This window comes from Schistocerca serialis, chromosome 5, assembly GCF_023864345.2.
Source record: "Schistocerca serialis cubense isolate TAMUIC-IGC-003099 chromosome 5, iqSchSeri2.2, whole genome shotgun sequence".
Taxonomy (NCBI): domain Eukaryota; kingdom Metazoa; phylum Arthropoda; class Insecta; order Orthoptera; family Acrididae; genus Schistocerca; species Schistocerca serialis.
Genome location: NC_064642.1, coordinates 626,103,894 through 626,124,503, shown reverse-complemented (window position 1 = coordinate 626,124,503; position 20,610 = coordinate 626,103,894). Strand labels below are relative to the sequence as shown.

Below are 20,610 nucleotides of genomic sequence, written 5' to 3'. Positions count from 1 at the left end.
CCATTCATGCAGTGTGAAGCGAACTGAAACTGTTCCCATCACTACAGGTTAGTTGGACCAGCTGGCTGGCCAGTGCTGTCCATGTTTAATGCGCCGGTAAAGCTGTTTTCCCGAATTATCGATTAGTCGATATGCACAGCATAGTGTATGTTCTTTTTATCATACTTGACTGTACTCGAGACAGCTTGGCTTCCGCTCCACGTGAAACGAAATCCAACGAGATTCCAACAAACGTGGAAGAATAGACGATGTAATGTCGACATCAGGTTTATTCTAATGATGAATACACTATAGGTGGGATAAACACTAGGGAAAAAAAAGAAGTCTTTGCAATACACAGCGTTAGTGCACTATTCGTTCTTTATTAGGAATCACTTTGAGAAATGGCTACAATTCTTGTTTGTTTTTGCTGCTGGACAGATCCTTTTTAATTTTCGGGTTTCCATACGACGAGTTAGTGAGCTGTCCTTGTAAACGAGACCAAACTGGTGCTCACCTCCGCTACTTACCTTAAGAACACCTGGTGTTCATTATTGTGCACCAAACATTGCCTCAAATTTCAAGCAATAGTTTCCAGGCTCAGTGTGTATTTCGCTTTCTTCGTTAATTTTCTAGTCAGATATGGTCCTTACTAACATTCTCAGCCTTGGGAGTTTTATACAGATTTGCTACACGGTTTCATAAGAGGTTTAATTTTTTTTTTCTTGTGAATTGACTATAACGAGATTTCAGTTGCAGCATGCTTGAGTTTCTTAATCATATAAAAATTGCATAAAAACGCTGTTCCTTAATGAACTACCTGTACATTCTGCAAACCAGTCTCTCTCCACAACAGCTACAGTTGCACGTCGCTGAAGGAAAGTAGAATTTAAATACTTTGAACGACGACACACTCGTAAGCATAAGGAACTGCACTGACGACTCGACTTTCAGTTATAAATTTATCCTTAACGCAGTGTGATCAACACAGCATTTCGTAATGTTAACCTAAGTATCTTTGGCAACTTGTGCAGTCTCCGGGTATCAGACGCAAAACCGTGCCTCCGTGTGCACCATTAGAGCCACTTGCTACGTGTCAAAAATTTGCAGATGTCTATCGAAGCCGTAGCACCATTCCAGTTCTGCGCAGTGTCACAGCTAAGTGGACTAAGCGGAGCAGAGACAAGCGTCCCTCGTGTTGGCAAATATCCATCGCAGATACGGCGCCACACGGGTATACAAAGATGGCCCGTTGATGTTCTCACCACACTCGTTAGCCGACGCCAGGACACCTGGAACAACATGTGACACAGATTTTACTTACAGAAAGCAATGAGCTACAACAAATACACAGTCCGATGAGTCGTGTAAGGCATGTACACCCCTAGCAGCAAAGTCGCTCGACATTGTATGCCGACATTTCCGATACATCGTATCGTGACAGTCGCTATACAAAGTCGCCCGTCCACACCGTCGGAGTCAGTCACACTGCAGTTAGCAGAGCGCAATGTCCCAAGAAATTGCTCTCAGTCCCTAATTTGTGCTTAATTAATTTAATATTATTAGAAAAGAAAAACAAATAAGCGTAAACTTTACTGGGAAGAAATCTATTTTCGCGGTACGTTACTCTTATTATGAATCTTCTCGAACACTAGATGGTATGCGTTTCAAGCACTTTTTAAGAATGTGGCTTGCCGATTACGAAACCCAGACCCAGAGTGTTTCTGAAAAGATTTCGAAAGTGTCCACTGTATTTAGGTAACCAATCCAGCCTCGGTCAGGGTAGCAGTCACACTCCGGTTTCTTGCCAATTCTGAATCTTTCACTTGCGTGATGTGTATGATTATAATTTCAAAACAACGACCTTATGTTACATCCCAGGGACCTACAAAAAAATAATTACTTCGCTGATTTGCTTTGTATAGGTAAGAAACAATACCATTTTTCGCTTTATTTTATTTTGTTAGTGAGTAAAACTTTATCATCTACATTTATGTTTATTACTTAAATTTGTCTATAGAACAACGTCCCATGTTACATCCCAGACACCTATGAAAAAATAATTACTTCGCTAATATGCTTTGTATACATAAGAAATAATATTTTTGACGCTACATTTTATTTTAGTAGTGATTTTTTAATGAGTACATCTTTACCACCTACATTTACGTTTCTTACTTAAATTTGACTAACAGTAATTGTACGCTTTGGTTATGGGTGGTCTCTGAATTTTGGACGAGCGTTTCACAATGTTGCGATGTGTACACTTTGGTTATGAGTGGTCATTGAATTTTGAACGAGAGCTTGACAGAGTTGCCATGTACAAAGAAAGCAGGAGCCAGAAGAAATTGTGTGATTTCTATATGTGGTAACGGATGTTGACTGCAAGGAATGGATTGGAGATTGTGTGGTATTCTGCACATCCGAATTCGCTATCCTTCCACAAAATCCCTTTTCTCATTTCAGAAGAACGTCATCAATTACTCACTGGGCTAATGAAATTACCTATCTCCATTCTTCCATTGTTTCTTAAGTTATTCGCAATATGCTCTCCGTAAACTGCAAATTCATCTCTACTTAGAACTGCCTCTGTCATCTCCTTCATGTAATTTATGGACTGCATGGCGGTAAAATCTTAATATTCGTTCTATAGGGCACTGGCGGCTTTCTGAAGTGGAAACTGACTAGGAAAACGTACAGACTTCAATAAGTCATACAACACTGTCTCATATTCCCCGTTTCGATGGGAAAACTGAGACCTGCGACGTAAGTATGGCAAATGTCGCGTAACAGCCCCGAAACTTGCCCCACAACTCGTGCTCCCCGACTTTGTTGCTGGGTGTGTGCTCGGTTTCATCTGCTTCTACATCTACATCTGCACAGGTACTCTGCAAGCCTCCGGATGAGCTCTAATTTATCGTATCTTATCTTTGTGATCCTACGCGCAGTGTACGAGGTGCATTCAAGTTCTAAGGCCTCCAATTTTTTTTCTCCGGACTGGAAAGAGATAGAAACATGCGCATTGTTTTAAAATGAGGCCGCGTTCATTGTCAATACGTCCCAGAGATGGCAACACCGTACGGCAGATGGAATTTTACCGCCACCGGCGAGAATGAGAACTGTTTTAAACACTTAAAATGGCGACGTTTTCCTTACTTGAACAGCGTGCAATCATTCGTTTCCTGAATTTGCGTGGTGTGAAACCAATTGAAATTCATCAACAGTCGAAGGAGACATGTGGTGATAGAGTTATGGATGTGTCGAAAGTGCGTTCGTGGGTGCGACAGTTTAATGAAGGCAGACCATCGTGTGACAACAAACCGAAACTACCTCGGGCTTGCACAAGCTGATCTGACGACATGATCGAGAAAGTGGAGAGAATTGTTTTGGGGGATCGCCGAATAACTATTGAACAGATCGCCTCCAGAGTTGGCATTTCTGTGGGTTCTGTGCACACAATCCTTCACGACGACCTGAAAATGCGAAAAGTGTCATTCAGGTGGGTGCCACGAATGCTGACGGACGACCGCATGACTGCCCGTCTGGCATGTTGCCAAGCAATGTTGACGCGCAATGACAGCATGAATGGGACTTTCTTTTCGTCGGTTGTGACAATGGATGAGACGTGGATGCCATTTTACAATCCAGAAACAAAGCGCCAGTCAGCTCAATGGAAACACACAGATTCACCGCCACCAAAAAAATTTCGGGTAACCGCCAGTGCTGAAAAAATGATGCTGTCCATGTTCTGGGACAGCGAGGGCATAATCCTTACCCATTGCGTTCCAAAGGGCACTACGGTAACAGGTGCATCCTACAAAAATGTTTTGAAGAACAAATTCCTTCCTGCACTGCAACAAAAACGTCCGGGAAGGGCTGCGCGTGTGCTGTTTCACCAAGACAACGCACCCACACATCAAGCTAACGTTACGCAACAGTTACTTCGTGATAACAGCTTTGAAGTGATTCCTCATGCTCCCTACTCACCTGACCTGGCTCCTAGTGACTTTTGGCTTTTTCCAACAATGAAAGACACTCTCCGTGGCCGCACATTTACCAGCCATGCTGCTGTTGCCTCAGCGATTTTCCAGTGGTCAAAACAGACTCCTAAAGAAGCCTTCGCCGCTGCCATGGAATCATGGCGTCAGCGTTGTGAAAAATGTGTACGTCTGCAGGGCGATTACGTCGAGAAGTAACGCCAGTTTCGTCGATTTCAGGTGAGTAGTTAATTAGAAAAAAATCGGAGGCCTTAGAACTTGAATGCACCTCGTATGTTGGCGGCAGCAGAACCGTTTGGCAGTCAGCTTCAAATGGCCGTTTTCTAAGTTTTCTCACTAGCGTTTCTCAAAAAAAACGTCGCCTTCCTTACAGGGGTTCCCATTTGAGTTCCCGAATCATGCCAGTAACACTTGTTGTTCGAACCGACCAGTAACAAATCTAGAAGCCCGCCTCTGAATTACTTCCATGTCTTCCTTCAATCCCACCTGGTACGGATCCCAGACACTCGAACCATACTCAAGAATAGGTCGCACCAGTGTCCAACATGCGGTCTCTTACACATGTGAAACATTCTTTCCTAAAATTCTACTTATAAACCGAATTCGACCATTTGTCTTATCTACCAAAGTTATCACATGCTCGTTCCATTTCATATCGCTTTGCAATGTTATGCCTATATATTTAAACGACTTGATTGTGACACGTAGCACACAAGTAATGCGGTATCGGAACGTTAAAGGTTTTTTTTTCTACCCATCCGCATTATCTTACATTTTTCCACGTTAAGAGCTAGCTATCATTCATCACACCAACTAGAAATTTTGTCTAAATCGTCTTGTGTCTTCCTACAGTCACTCAACTTCGATCCCTTACCGTACACCACAGCATCATCAGCAAATAATCACATATTGGTGCCCAACCTGTCCGCCAAATCGTTTATGTATGTAGAGAACAAAGGCGGTCCTATCATATTTTCCTGGAGCACTCCTGAGGATACCCTTGTCTCTGATGACACCCGCCTTCGCGGAAAACATACTGGGTTCTGTTACTTACGAAGTCTTCGAGCCATTCGCATACGTGTAAACTTATTTCATATGCTTGAACCTTCGTTAACAGCCTGCAATGGAGCCCCGTGCCAAACGCCTTTCGTAAATCTAGAAAAAAACGGTATCTGCTTGTTGCTCTTCATCCATAGTTCGCTGTATATCATGTGACATAAGGGCAAGCAGCGTTTCCCATGAGCGATGCTTCCTAAAACCATGTTTATTCGTAGACGTTAGCTTCTCAATCAAGGATTCTGCAGAAAACCGAAGTTAGGGATATTGGTCTGTAATTTTGCGGGTCCGTTCTTTTACTCTTACATACTGGAGTCACCTGCGCGTTTTTTCTGTCACTTGGGACTTTGTGCTGGGCGAGAGATTCACGATAAATGCGGGCTAGGTAACGGTCCAAAATCGAACTGGGATTCCATCCGCACCTGGTGATTTATTTGCTTTCAAATCTTTCAGTTGTTTCTCCACACCAGGAATGCTTCTTACTATGTCGTTCATACGGGAGACTGTCCGATGGTCAAACGGCGGTATGTTTTTACGGTTATCCTGTGTGAAATTTAAAACTTCGGCTTTAGTTTCGCTATCTTCATCAAATTGGTCAACAACGGACTAAATGGAAGCCCTAGATCCGCTTAGCGATCTAACATAGAACCAGAATTTTCTCGAATTCTCTGCCAGGTCTTTTGCTAAGGTGTAACGGTGGTAGTTGTTGTACGCTTCCCGCATATGTCTTTTCACAAACGCATGAACCTCTGTTAATCTTTACTTGTTGTCATTTGTCCGTTCTGTTTCGAACCGAGAGTGCAACAGCCTCCGCTTTCTCAGAATCTTCGAATTTCATTATTGAACCAGTGTGGATCTTTTCCACCTTTTATTCAGTTATTAGGCAAATAACTCTCCAGATTATGATTTATAATCTGATTAAAATTTGCCTATAATTTCTCTGTGTCCATCTTACTGGAATTAAGTGATGTCAATTCACTGTCTAAGTGAGATACTAACAATTACTTATCTGCCCTTTGTAAAGAAACACTCTTCTAGTCTTCTTGACTGATTTATTAACTTTCGTAATCATAGTTGCCATAGTGACCCATATCGCTAATCCATATTTACATTGCGTGTGGGCTGCCGAGCTGACTGCTCAAGACAGTTTTCAGAAAACGTGATCAGCCGGCCGATGCGACCGAGCGGTTCTAAGCGCTTCAGTCTGGAACCGCGCGACCGCTACGGTCGCAGGTTCGAATCCTGCCTCAGGCATGGATGTGTGTGATGTCCTTAGGGTAGTTAGGTCTAAGTAGTTCTAAGTTCTAGGGGACTGATGACCTCATGAATCCACATACATCCCAGTTTACGTTCGGCAGGTTAGTAATGCATGATGGCCGCGCGGGATTAGCCGAGCGGTCTTGGGCGCTGCAGTCGTGGACTGTCTGGCTCATACCGGCGGAGGTTCGAGTCCTCCTTCGGGCATGGGTGTGTGTGTTTGTCCTTAGGATGATTTAGGTTAAGTAGTGTGTAAGCTTAGGGACTGATGACCTTAGCAGTTAAGTCCCATAAGATTTCTCACACATTTGAATGCATGATCGTGGTGTTTACGCGCTGCTGATAGTAGCCTTTCTTTAAATGACTCTAGAACTGTCACAGTGGAATCGGGTGGCCGGTAAAAACATCCAGCAATCAACTTGGTTTCTCGTACACCTGTTATACACAACCAGATAACTGCATTGCCACACTCAACTTCGACCTCAAAGAGGCAACGTTTTTGTCAACTCCAATGAACACTTACCCTTACGGTCCCTAATCTGTGCTCGCGATATACTTTCCACGACTCGCTAAATATCTCAGAGCTTTCCACTTCAGGTTTCAGCCAGCTCTCGGTCCCAAGAATAATTTGAGCGTGGGAACATTCCTAGAGGGCAGTAAATTTGGAAAATTTATTACGACTTCTTCGACAGTTTACTAACAAAATTTTGACGGTCGAAATGTCTTTACTCTCAACGTTGTCTGATTTCCCTTGCTGCATATGACTGGCCATGGGCCATAAATGACAGGAGTGAATGACGGTTGCGGAGATGTAGACGTACGAACAGACGTGCAAATGTTGAGCAACTGACCGCCCAGACGAACCAAGGGGCTACCAAGAGTGCCTCCTCAACTACCGTTGTTGCGTATGGTTCGTTGGAGTGGGCGACAATTTGGCTTTTCAGATAAATGACATTTTATGCTCCACCGGACAGATGGCCTTTGGCGTATACGGTCTTGCAACATTCGTCGGAAGGATCAAGGCTGTAGGAAGGAGCGTTATGACCTGGGGAATGTTCTCGTGGCATCATCTGGGTGATGTCTGCCCCTGGTAGCTGAATGGTCAGCTCGACAGAATGTCAATCCCAAGTGCCCGGGTTCAATTCCCGGCTTGGTTGGAGATTTTCTCCTCTCATTGACTGGGTGTTTTGTTGTCCTCATCATCATCATTTCATCCCCATCGACGCGCAAGTCGCCGAAGTGGCGTCAAATCTAAAGGCTTGCAACCGACTAACGGTCTACCCGACGGGAGGCCCTAGTCACACGACATTTGCATTTATTTATCTGGGTGATCTCCTTATTCTGGAAAGCACAATGGATCAACACAAGTATGCATCTATCTTTGTCGGCCATGTCCACCCCTACATCTAATTTATTTTCCTCGGCATGATGGCTTATACCAGAAGCACAATGTAACACGTCACACGGCTCGCAGTGTACATGCATAGTTCGAATAGTGTCCGCAAGAGCGCCCGGAGGTCAGTTTGTAACCATCGTTTGTGATCCTACACATTCCTTCACACTAAAAACATACTGGCCTTCTTCCGCCACTGATGTTCTTTCTACAGGCATGCTATTCTGAATATTTTTCCATCCCACCTGAGAGCAACCTCTCACCCACTCTGTCTGTACTATGGGGGTTCTTCTCGCCCAGCATCAAAAACCGTTGCTGCCATGCTCTGCTCTCTCTCTCAGGGCAGAATATTTTCACCCCTGCAGAACACAGCAAGTCTCTTCCCAATCTCTCCATAGCTGATAGCGGCTTCTGAAGACGCATGGCCCACTTCTTCTGGCAGTACTCAGCCCTAATGAACTCCTATGTATGCAGTACTACAGAAACTGTTAATAAGTCGTGCTAGTAAGTATCATCCGATGAAATGATTAACAATCCGACTGTGCGTCATAAACAGTGAAGTAATATAAATATTTTCAGCGAGAATGTTAAATAAATGGTGACAAAATCTTGCCGAGGTACAGCGTATTTGCCTTAGCTAAAATATTTATATATACTAATGGGAAGTGAGAAAAAGTTATCAATGAGTAATTGATCTACATAACTGAATTCACGTTATATACAGCATATACTGATGAGCCAGAACATTATCACCACTGCCAACTGCGAGACTTAATGCCACCTGGTTCGTATCAGCGACATGACGTGGTAAAGACACTGTATGAACAGTGCAGAGATGCACTTTATCATTCTAGTGATGACACAGGCTGCAAACGGGGAAATCCGCTAGCATAAGGAACTTTGACAAATGATGGACTGTTGTCGCCTGGTGCCTACGAACGAGCGTCTCAGAAGCGGCGAATGTTGTCGACTGTTCGCGTGCTACTGTCGTGGTCTGGTTGAACGAAAATGGAACTGCGAGTGGGCGACAAGGTATTGGACGTGCTCGACTCATCACAGAACATGAATGTCAGAGACTTGACTTACCCACTCTGTAAAGCAGTATAATCAGCTGACCTGTGGCAGATCTAATGACAGAGTACAATGCTGTTGCGGGCACATATGCTTTGGATCAATGCAATCAAGTCGTCTGGTCGGACGAATCGCGTTTCTTGTTACAGTGTGTCGATGGTTCATGTGTGAACACTGCAGCATCCACCTGGACTGCTGCCTGTAACATGCAACACGTCACGGACGCAGGCTGATGAAGGCCTATTTTGCTATTTTTTACCTAGGCTTCCGTGGGACATGTGGAACTAATCGAAGACACCATGACGGCTGTGGATTACGTGAAGGTCATTGCTGACCACCTGCATCCCTTCACGCTTGATGTGCTCCCTAAAGGAGATGGCATCTTCCAGCAGGATAACTGTCCGTGTCACAGTGCCAGAAACTTACAACAGCTCCGATACAAGTAAGTTTGTATAGCCTGTTCCTAAAATCAGCGCCGGCCGAAGTGGCCGTGCGGTTAAAGGCGCTGCAGTCTGGAACCGCAAAACCGCTACGGTCGCAGGTTCGAATCCTGCCTCGGGCATGGATGTTTGTGATGTCCTTAGGGTAGTTAGGTTTAACTAGTTCTAAGTTCTAGGGGACTAATGACCTCAGCAGTTGAGTCCCATAGTGCTCAGAGCCATTTGAACCATTTGAACCTAAAATCAGCCAGGCAATCACGGACAGAAACGATAATAAATATTGGCAGACTTTTTCGAAGTTATGTTCCTGGCTATTTCCGGCTGTTGTTGCCAAAGATGTAGCCAGAGATGGGCAATGGTGATGCCTCGTAAGGATGTCGTTTATCATGGAGACGGTGGAACGTGCACGCACTTCACACTTTGCAAAATGAGTATTGTCGTCCCATAGAAGAGCACTACCTATTTTTTGTGTTTAATCACATTATCCTAAAGTCGCGATGATCTACAGCTTTGAGTCACTGGTCGGAAGTTATGGTGTCACACTCCACACAATTGTACTTCAACAATTTTACTAACACAACCAGTTTCAGTCAGATTACAAACGATTAAGTGGTACACATATTTACAGAGTTGAATTTTAACGCATTTTCTTAATAACACAATTAGTCCATCGCAGGAATGTAATTCATATGATGACTTTTGTATAAGCTAATGAGTTGCGATTGAAATGATAGCTCTGTATACATGAAGATGGTCTGTAATCGCTAATGACTTACGATTGATTTGTTAACTCTGTATACACGAATATGGTCTGTAATCTGACTGAAACTAGTTGTATTATTAATTATTAACTTACAGTTGCGTGAGACGTAAATGGTTTTTGACAAGCTTGTTTCCTTTTTTGTTCTTGCGTCTGCATCGCAGTAGTGCTTTGAATATATTCTCAATTGCAATAAGTGTTATCTGTCGAGCTGAGACGTCTTGCTTTTCCGAGAGACACAATAGCCGGGGCACTATTCATTTGTGTAATGTTTGCCGTAGTAAGCATATATCGAAAACTGTCCTTGCAAACAACGTTTTTAGCTATTCAAATTTAGAAAGACGCTTTATCTTTTGCTTACTATTGTATGGAGCAAAGCTTCAAATTTCCCAACAGACCTCATATTCTGGGTTGGGACTCCAATCACACAGTCGTTTTTCGGGGTCAATGCTTTTGCTAATTGGATTACTTAGGCGCAACTCACTACGCGCCCTCGCTGATTTAATTCTGCCAGTACTTTCAAGGCTACACACTAGCTCTTCTCAATTCCTCCTACATTAAAGCTTCTAAAAGACAAAGTGAAAGATTGATTTTGAAAACAACTTTGTAACCACAGGAAATAGGTATTGCTTCGGCATAATCTTTTCAAAGGAATGCTTTCAATCAAAATTCAATACTCATAGATGTTTAGGAACGCACACTCAATCTCTTTTCCGTGTGTCACATTCTGTTACTACGCGTATTTTTGTCTGACGATTCGTGGTACGCAAGTCATCTTGTATATGGATAAGGTAAACCTAAGTAGTCACAAGAAGAGTGTCTCGTCCTCGTTCGCCAACTGGACGCACACGGAAATTTCCTTCTAGCTGCAATGTTTTCATTTTCGTCTAAATATTCCTCGCCAAAATAAGCATCAATTCCGTAATCTTACTTCCGCAGCCGCAGGGAATGTAGTGCCGCAGTGCAGTCGACTTACCAATCTGTTGGTAGACTCCTTGCAAGGTGCGAAACAGAAGCGGCCCCCCAGCGTCTCCCTGTAAAGTAACAGCAACATGGAGTATTAGGCTTAATAGCTACTGAGAGGAAGTAAGTCTCTGTTAAAACAGTTATAGATTGCTGCTGGAACACACTTTATAATGAGAATAATAATTTATGAAAGCAAAGCGATCGTCATTAAATCCTACGACCTGAACCTGCGGTTTATCCGCGTGGCCACTAACTAACTAAAGATTGAACATCCGTATTAAATCAAAGGTTCTTCTGATAAGTAGCATTATAGTGTCACACAGATAATTAAGAATAAGCTAATTAGAATGCTAAAGTACTAGGATATACCAGTTTCGTCCCGAGTTGCTATTGTTTACAATTATTACAAAGGTGTTTTGGCTCTGAGCACTATGGGACTTAACATCTATGGTCACCAGTCCCCTAGAACTTAGAACTACTTAAACCTATCTAACCTAAGGACATCACACAACACCCAGTCATCACGAGGCAGAGAAAATCCCTGCCCCCGCCGGGAATCGAATCCGTGAACCCCGGCGCGGGAAGCGAGAACGCTACCGCACGACCACGAGCTGCGGACCAAAGGTGTTTTCTCCTCTTCACATCTCATATGCAGAGACTTAGATATCATTTCTTTCTGGCACTTCAATGAGCTCCAAGCACCCGTAAATCTCTCTCTAGCTTTGAGGAGAAAATCTGAAACATAAATTACGGAAAATAAATTTTTCCTGGAATTTTGGAATGGATCTAACCGTGAAGGTTTCAGTTTCTTCTTTGGCAGCTCTTGAACAGTCCAGAAATATTTCATCATGTGAGTTTCATCACTTCTTAATTATTGGAACCGTCTATGATTTCCTTTCTTTATAAGTACAGAATGCTACGAAAGACAATATTGTCAATACAAAGCGCTATAGACGACTTACATTCTAATTCCACTGAAACAAAGTACGATTCATGTTCAATGCAAAGACATCGTAGAATATAATCAAATCTCCTGCCTGAGAGATAATGTGCAGCTATTACTGAAGAATATCATTCAACAAATTACACACAGAAATGTGTGTGCTGTACAGCCAGAAATGCCTGTAGCTTCTCTGACGTATCTAGACATAGGAATAACACTGCCGTATCAGCGTATACGAGTATTTCATTTCAAAAAATCGTAGTCTAACAAGCTGAAACATCAGTACGTACATTTACCTGTAGCTCAAAAGAAGCAACGTATTACCTGCGAATGGTCGTTTCATATGACTACTACACGCAGAGTAAATTCTGCAGAAAAAGGTGACTGTGTTACAAGGAATAATAAATGCGCCTAAGCGACATCTGTAGTTGATAAACATTGCTATCCCACTCTTCGTAGCTAGTGCTAATGCTTCACATATAGACTACCAATAGAGATCAGATATAGACTACCAATAGAGATAGTACAGACTGCTTGTACACGAAGGTATTTTACGCATCTAAATGACAGATGTCTGTGGCTGGCCAGATCTCAATGGAGCAAAGAAGACTGCTCAAATGCGAGACGGAGGTCCTGTTTTCTCCGATTGTCTAAAATGGTTCAGATGGCTCTGAGCACTATGGGACTTCTGAGGTCATCAGTCTCCTAGAACTTAGAACTACTTAAACCTAACTTACCTAAGGGCATCACACACAGCCATGCTCGAGGCGGGATTCTAACCCGCGACCGTAGTGCCTAGAACCGCTCGGCCACACCGGCCGGCTCCGATTGTCTGCGGTAACTACTGAATAACCTTTATTTCCTAGAAAATAGTTCCAGATCAGTGGACGAACCTCGAGACACCGTCGGATCACAATTCGGTGTCAGACCTGGGTTATCTGTGTTCCCCACTGGCGACAGGAGGTGAGCAGCGCAATGAGTATGCAAAAGTGAGAAACTGCACTGCCACTCCACCACTGCAGCAACTCACATCGGCCATATGCAGCTGTTTGAGAGCTACCAATGCAGCTTCTAGGTATTCACAAAGGAACTCGCTACGATCGTGATTCATAGCTATATCTACGGGTGAAAGTTACAAGTGGAGCCAGCTCTTCAGATTTCGGAAACAAGTAAATGGATTAAAAATCATTATTGAACAAACTCAAACACTTGGTGTATGGCTCCACGTGGATGAACGTATAAAAGTAACTAAATCAAGTGCTTTCCACAAACTAAGACTGAGCTCCACGAAGATGCAGCGGGTAATGGCCGTCAGGCATTAAGCCCGATGTATTAGAAAGCAGCACTAAAGAACGAGTGGATCTGGCATTAACGCAGGTGCAGTATCCAGGAAAGGTAAGGAGGGTTTTACGAGGCATTGAGCCACACGTCAACATGCGTACGTTCCATACAGACGGAAACAAGGCAACTGTGGTCAGTGACCACTGAAGAGACCGGTTTTCAGGACTGTCCTTCGCAATGGTGCAAGTGATTACGGAAATGTGGACGCTAAGAAGTTACTGTGAATCGATTGTCACACTACAATTGCTGCTACCGCACTGCTCTTTGCCCAAAGAAGCGAGCAGATAATGGCTGTTGATGTCTACGCCATAGGAACCGAGCAGTAATGGCTATTTACCGGGGCATTTGAGGGCGGATCCGGTAGTGGTGACAACTTTCCATTGTTTAGATCAGTGGTCGTCAAACTTCTATCCTGAAGAGCCAATAACGACATTGCGGGGCGGCGCCTCAAGCCGCATATGTACCGATATTGATACCAACTGGTAGCATACACAAATTACTATTATCAGGTTTGATTCCATGGCAAAGCAGCTGTGCCCGGCGACAGTATTTTAGGTAGCGAAGGGTACAGCAATCAGTCGCGAATACTGTTTATTCCACATCGAGGTTTCAGTCACAATGTTGTTGTTGTCATCTGCAGTGCAGTATATATAAGTTAAAACAGCACAACCACTTAAATCATATATGGACATAGTATCAACAGGACTATTCACGTTAAAGGTTATGTTCACGTTCATACTCAATCTTTGACATGCATAGTCCACTTGGGACTATCTGCATTTTATAAGTGGTTTTTATTTATTAAGTTACACTACTGGCCATTAAAATTGCTACACCAGGAAGATGACGTGCTACAGACGCAAAATTTAACCGACAGGAAGAAGAAGTTGTGATATGCAAATGATCAGCTTTTCAGAGCATTCACACAAGTTTGGCGCCGGTGGCGACACCTTACATGAGGAAAGTTTCCAACCGATTTCTCATACACAGACAACAGTTGACCGGCTTTGCCTGGTGAAACGTTGTAGTGATGCCTCGTGTAAGGAGGAGAAATGCGTACCATCACTTTTCCGACTTTGATAAAGGTCGGATTGTAGCCTATCGCGATTGCGGTTTATCGTATCGCGACATTGCAGCTCGCATCGGTCGAAATCCAAAGACTGTTAGCAGAATATGGAATCGGTGGGTTCAGGAGGGTAATACGTAACGCCGTGCTGGATGCCAGCGGCCTCGTATCACTAGCAGTCGAGATGACAGTCAACTTTTCCGCATGGCTGTAACGGATCGTGCAGCCGCGTCTCGATCCCTGAGTCAACAGATGGGGACGTTTGCAAGGCAACAACCATCTGCACGAACAGTTCGACGACGTTTGCAGCAGCATGGACTATCTATCAGCTCGGAGACCGTGGCTGCCGTTACCCCTGACTCTGCATCACAGACAGAAGCGCCAGCGATGGTGTACTCAACGACGAACTTAGGTAATGGCAAAACGTCATTTCTTCTGATGAATCCAGGTTCTGTTTACAGCATCGTGATGGTCGCATCCGTGTTTGGCGACATCGCGGTGAACGCACATTGGATGCGTGCATTCGCCATCGCCATACTGGCGTATCACCCAACGTGATGGTATGGGCTGCCATTGGTTACACGTCTCGGTCACCTCTTGTTCGCATTGACGGCACTTTGAACAGTGGACGCTACATTTCAGATGTGTCACGACCCGTGGCTCTACCCTTCATTCGATCCCTGCGAAACCCTACATTTCAGCAGGATAATGCACGACCGCATGTTGCAGGTCCTGTACGGGCTTTTCTGGATACAGAAAATGTTCGACTGCTGCCCTGGCGAGCACATTCTCCCGATCTCTCACCAATTGAAAATGGTAATCGAGCAACTGGCTCGTCACAATACGCCAGTCACTACTCTTGATGAACTGTGGTATCGTGTTGAAGCTGCATAGGCAGCTGTACCTGTACACGCGATCCAGGCTCTGTTTGACTCAATGCCCAGGCGTATCAAGGCCGTTGTTACGGCCAGAGGTGGTTGTTCTGGGTACTGATTTCTCAGGATCTACGCACCCAAATTGCGTGAAAATGTAATCACCTGTCAGTTCTAGTATAATATATTTGTCCAATGAATACCCGTTTATCATCTGCATTTCTTCTTGGTGTAGCAATTTTAATGGCTAGTAGTGTACATTTATCGCACGAAGACGGTCACACTGTGTAGCTATAGTAAAGTCGCGATAAGTTGGCCGCCGACCCCTCAAGTACTGACCGTTAAAAGTCGGCACTTCGTCTTGACTGCTCTCAGTTTCAAATTGCTGTGACTGTACTTGCCTGACAGTGTTGCAGTGTTGTCTTTGTGAGCGGATGATTGATTGATTAACAACAATAGATGTGCTTGTATTTTAATGCACTTGCAATGTGAGTTAGGATCACAAATGTTTACTAAATGTTTGCATGTCATTTTTCTTCTGTTCATTGCTTTCTATTACAAAAGCCTTAATTTAACTTCGTAGTTGGATTCACGAATCCATATTACTCCCGTTGTAAAATTTGTAAGATAGAGACTGATCGATACGAGTCGCCCACGCCTTTGAGTTGTCAGTAGGATACTACTGGAGTGCAAATAAAGAAACACTGTCCCTCTCACGTCCTCTACCCTGCAGCCACTGCGCTAGGTATCCCTCTGCCCTGAGGAAGGCGGCAAAGTTCACTTAGCCCACGGCCGAATTCACCAACGTGTTATAATTAAACACGTCTTAAAATATTAATGTCTCTGTAAATATCTGTGCTTTTTTACTAAACAGATAAACTTGATTTTTTTTCTGATTCGGCTGTTAAGTTGTTAGATGCATATTAGCATAAAATAGGCTGAGAACCGCGACCCCCACGAATACTTAATTCGGGTCCCATGCTGCCCGCAGGCTGCAGTTTGACGTACACTCGTTTAGATGTACCGTAATGAATGTATAAAAGGGAAATTGTTGTGTACATAGTTCCGCGTAGTCAGCGAGTACACAACTTTCCCACTAGAGGGCGCCCCGCTAAGCACAACAGCGCAGACGCAGCGCTCGTCCATCTCTGCACTACGAGATGGCGCTGCCTTAGAGACAGACCAAATTCTGCTTCCGCCGATCCGCATATTAATATGTAACGCAGCCAATGAGATTGCTGCTAACATAGAACCTCTTCTCCTCACGGATCACACTCGCGCAGTGATACCTGAACGCGCAAGGTATTATAACGAGTGTACAGACCTCCGACTAGTCAGTCTGCATTAGTCTGTACCAGTCTGCATTTGTTTGTACCTGTCTGTAGTCAAGTTTCAGTCTGCACCTAAGAAAATTATCATATTCCTGTACAGTCGTGGACAAAACGAGCGAGACCCCTCGCCTTTTCGTTATGCTGATCCGCACAGCTTTAAAGTCTGCTACACAGTATAACAGGCAAGGCGACGTAGTGCTACCAACATACTATGCACAGGCGTGAAATTGAAAAACTATCCGAACTTGGTCAGACTGTTTTCAATCATCTGTAAGACTATACTAATGCTGATTAGTGTGTTAAACACAACACATAAATATAAGATATAAATGAAACGTGAATTAGTTTGAACTGTATTAATAAAGAATGTCAACTTCTAGAGACAACATAACTGTTTTAGCAAGACAAAGTACCCCAGATCGTTACGAATTAGCAAAATATTATGCGCATTCGGCCGCGAAACGGTCTGTGTCATCGTTCAGACCAGTCATACTGGATCCTAATATAGAAGCTCACTTTTTTACACCACCAAGGGACCGTATACCGCAGGAAGTGCGATACATTTCCGCTTATTATGTCTACTCGAGGTAAACGGGTTTTAAGAGTTGGGTAGACAGACAGACGGTCAAGAAAATAAGGCTAGTAGGGTTCCATTTTTAACGATTTAGGTGACGAAATCCTAACAAAGAAAATAGCAACGACAGTTACTGAAGATGAGGGCTGCATAAATAATTCCTCCTACTCTTTATTCGAAATGTTCTAGTTGCAGTCGATACATCAGCATATTAATCGTAGTTACGCTTTCGAACCAAAACCCGTTTACAGGAAAGCAAATAAAGTCCATTTGCCTATACACGTGATAATTCAGATCCTAGTATTAATGCCAATGCGTTTTAGAAATGCGAACATTCCCACTACTAGCAAGCTTAAGAAACACTTCGGCTAATGATCGTTTTCTCGCTGTGTCGAGTCTAATGGAGAATTCGAAACACTGTAGAATACGTTTGGCAGCTATGTCGCCGTTTATTTCCTGGGGTGGTGCAGAATTGTAGTACTAAATTTACTTGCTAGTAACGGTATTTTGTTATTTCGATAAACATTCCGAATTATTGTCACATGAGCGGCGACATAAAGGTAGAAAATTCATGTTTTTGAATCTAGAAAGCTCTATGCAACAGAAACTGCAAATCATTTTGCCTTTTTCATTGCGAATTGCTGGCTTATTCATGTCTGGGGTAATAATAGAGGGTTGTTTGCCTGGGTTGCCTGCTAGTGTAGTGAAAGGTGTTTGCTACTGCAAGGGAGGTCTGGTTTGTTTTCTGTTCTAATCTCAATGGAGGCAGATAGACTATCAGTAAAGCAATTTTAAGAAATTCTCGGGCCCCCAATACGTTTTATTGCTACCTTTATTCTGTACCGACTCCCTGTTGATATCAATATGAAACTCTTCTAGAATTTCATACTTGTTACTGCCTACTTTTTTCCACTTCTGTCAATAGTTGAGTTGACTTAAGTGTGGCACAGAAATATTTTTAACTGATTTTCGTTATGAATCTTCACGCATTGCTAAATTTACACGCTTTTATGATAGGTCAGCTACAGTAATCCACTATGACCGGTCTGAACGTTGACACAGAACGTGGCCGAATGCTCATAATATTTTGCTAATTGATAAAGATATGGGGTACTTTGTCTTACTAAAACAGTTAGGTAATCTCGATAAGCTGAAATTCATGTTTATCAATACATTTCATACTAATTAGCGTTTATTCTTTCACTTATATATTATAGTTACGTATTGTGCATAACACACTAATCAGCATTGCTGGCCACTGTGGCCGAGCAGTTGTAGGCGCTTCAGTGCGGAACCGAGCGACTGTTACGATCGCAGGTTCGAATCCTGCCTCGGGCATGGATGTGTGTGATGTCCTTAGGTTAGTTAGGTTTAAGTAGTTCTAAGTTCTAGCGGACTGTCGACCTCAGATGTTAAGTCCCATAGTACTCAGAGCCATTTGAACTAATCAGCATTAATGTAGTCTTACACATGATTGAAAACAGTCTGACAAAATTCGGATAGTTTTTCAATTTCACGCCTGCGCATAGTATGTTGGTAGCACTTCGTCGCCTTGCCGGTTATGCTGTGTAGCAGCCTTTAAAGCCGCGCGGATCAGCATAACGAAAAGGCGAGGGGTCTCACTCGTTTTGTCCACGACTGTACATAGCCATGAAGATAAATGTATAGACACTTTGTCAAGTATCAGAGATATGTGAGAAAAAGCTTAACGTACCAAGACCAAAGGAACTTCAGATTGTCAATTGAATAGCATCCATAACCAAGTTAAGTAATTTTATGCTTGTTGTTATTTTAATAAATGAGTGTGAAAATTAATCAAGTTCTGTTTAAAGTTGGTCAGCGTCAATCTGCTACTCTAAGCGTGCAAGTGGCATTTCTATCGTCTGACCTAACAGCAGAAGATAAACACGCCACGATAAGACCACGAGACATATTGCTGACACTCGCCTACTTCGTTAGAGCGACAAGTCAAATAATCTGATGGTGTGTGTACCGAAGGTCTTACAGTACGCACACCACAGAAATGTACCGATTTCACTCGTAGAACCAGTAGTACCAACTGCGGTACTAGAATTTGTTCTACGAAAAGCGACTGAGTGAAATTTCTTGTGAGTGTGGCATGCGGCACAGGATAAACAGTTCGCACCGGACACCAGCAATATAACTGACTTCTACAGCCCAACAAATCTGCAGTACTTCCACCGGCCATTTCATGGACTACGTAAAAGTCCAGATACTTCCACGGTCTCATCATATTGAGATTCAATGAACAAGAAAGCTGTCGAAATGTAATTAGCAGACAATTTGCTCAAAGGAGACGAGGGTTTCCAGTTCGACCAATTTTGGAAACTCTTCATCCACTTCTCTGCTTTTGTAGGAAATACTGTTCTGAGTTTTCATTACCTGGCATTCCAGTACACGGCATACAAAATAATTAACCACTTAATTCATAAGGCCTGTGAACGTGCTTAATCTGTACTTGCTTTGTGTTGCTTTCAAACATATAAAGTTTTATCTGTGGCCGGCCGGAGTGGCCGTGCGGTTCTAGGCGCTACAGTCTGGAACCGAGCGGCCGCTACGCTCACAGGTTCGAATCCTGCCTCGGGCATGGATGTCTGTGAGGTCCTTAGGTTAGTTAGGTTTAATTAGTTCTAAGTTCTAGGCGACTTAACTACTGAGGTCATCAGTCCCCTAAAACTTAGAACTACTTAAACCTAACTAACCTAAGGACATCACACACATCCATGCCCAAGGCAGGATTCGAACCTGCGACCGTAGCCGTCGCGCGGTTCCAGACTGTAGCGCCTACAACCGCTCGGCCACTCCGGCCGGCTGCGACTTTAAACTTTTTGTTCGGAGGAGAGGTGGTGTGACGTCACTCCATGGATTGCTGTTCTGTTTCCGGTTTGATATGAAGAGTCACGCGTAATGCGCAAGCAGTCCCGCACTGAATGTTCTTTGTTACTCGTTATGGTCTTCTGTTAAGCGGCGAGGAACTTAGCGGGCACACACCTTTCTTGAGTACCTCAACTGGTGGACAAGTGTGTCAGCACTACCATCAGAGACGTCCAGTTGTGCAGCGAGGTGTTTGTGATTACCTCGAATGAGAGTGTCCGCACGTGCCAACAGTCTAGAAGTCACAGCTGTGTGCGGCCGGCCGACACACGGGAAACCTGTTGCGCGCGACCTTGTGGCGATGATCACAGACGCCTCGCTCAACGACCACGTTGCTTTTGTTCTCTGCCAGGTCTCAGCAGCCATCGTGCAAGCGCCTCTGAATATCTGCGATGCTGAGGTTTTCCGTCAATAACAAACTCTTTGACACCTCTCTTCTTGGAACGCATCTCCGTTACAGACGCCATTTTGAAGGCGACGTATAGCTCCGCCACCTATCGGATTTCGTGAAGCAGGCATATTCCATGATGTTCCAGAACATATTCTGCCGAAATTGGCCGAGAAAAAAAATGTATCGCATTACTTATTGAATGCCTCCGTATAAAATGGTTTGAATTCTGCCAGTGGCTCGCCTTCAAGATTGCTGCAAGCTGAAAACTCCATTATGA

General features: G+C 43.7%; 1 protein-coding gene across 1 annotated transcript in view; it reads right to left on the bottom strand.

Annotated features, from left to right (window-relative positions):
- Nucleotides 1–352: 352 nt before the first annotated feature.
- The window catches only part of LOC126481059 (vitamin K-dependent protein C-like), a 172,278-nt gene continuing 152,020 nt past the window's right edge, over nt 353–20,610 (bottom strand). The window contains exons 7-8 of the mRNA XM_050104542.1: nt 10,931–10,988; nt 353–1,271 (exon numbers count right to left, since the gene is read on the bottom strand). Of these exons, the coding sequence (XP_049960499.1) occupies nt 1,147–1,271; nt 10,931–10,988 (183 nt within the window). The 3' untranslated portion in view covers nt 353–1,146. The remainder of the gene's footprint in view (nt 1,272–10,930; nt 10,989–20,610) is intronic.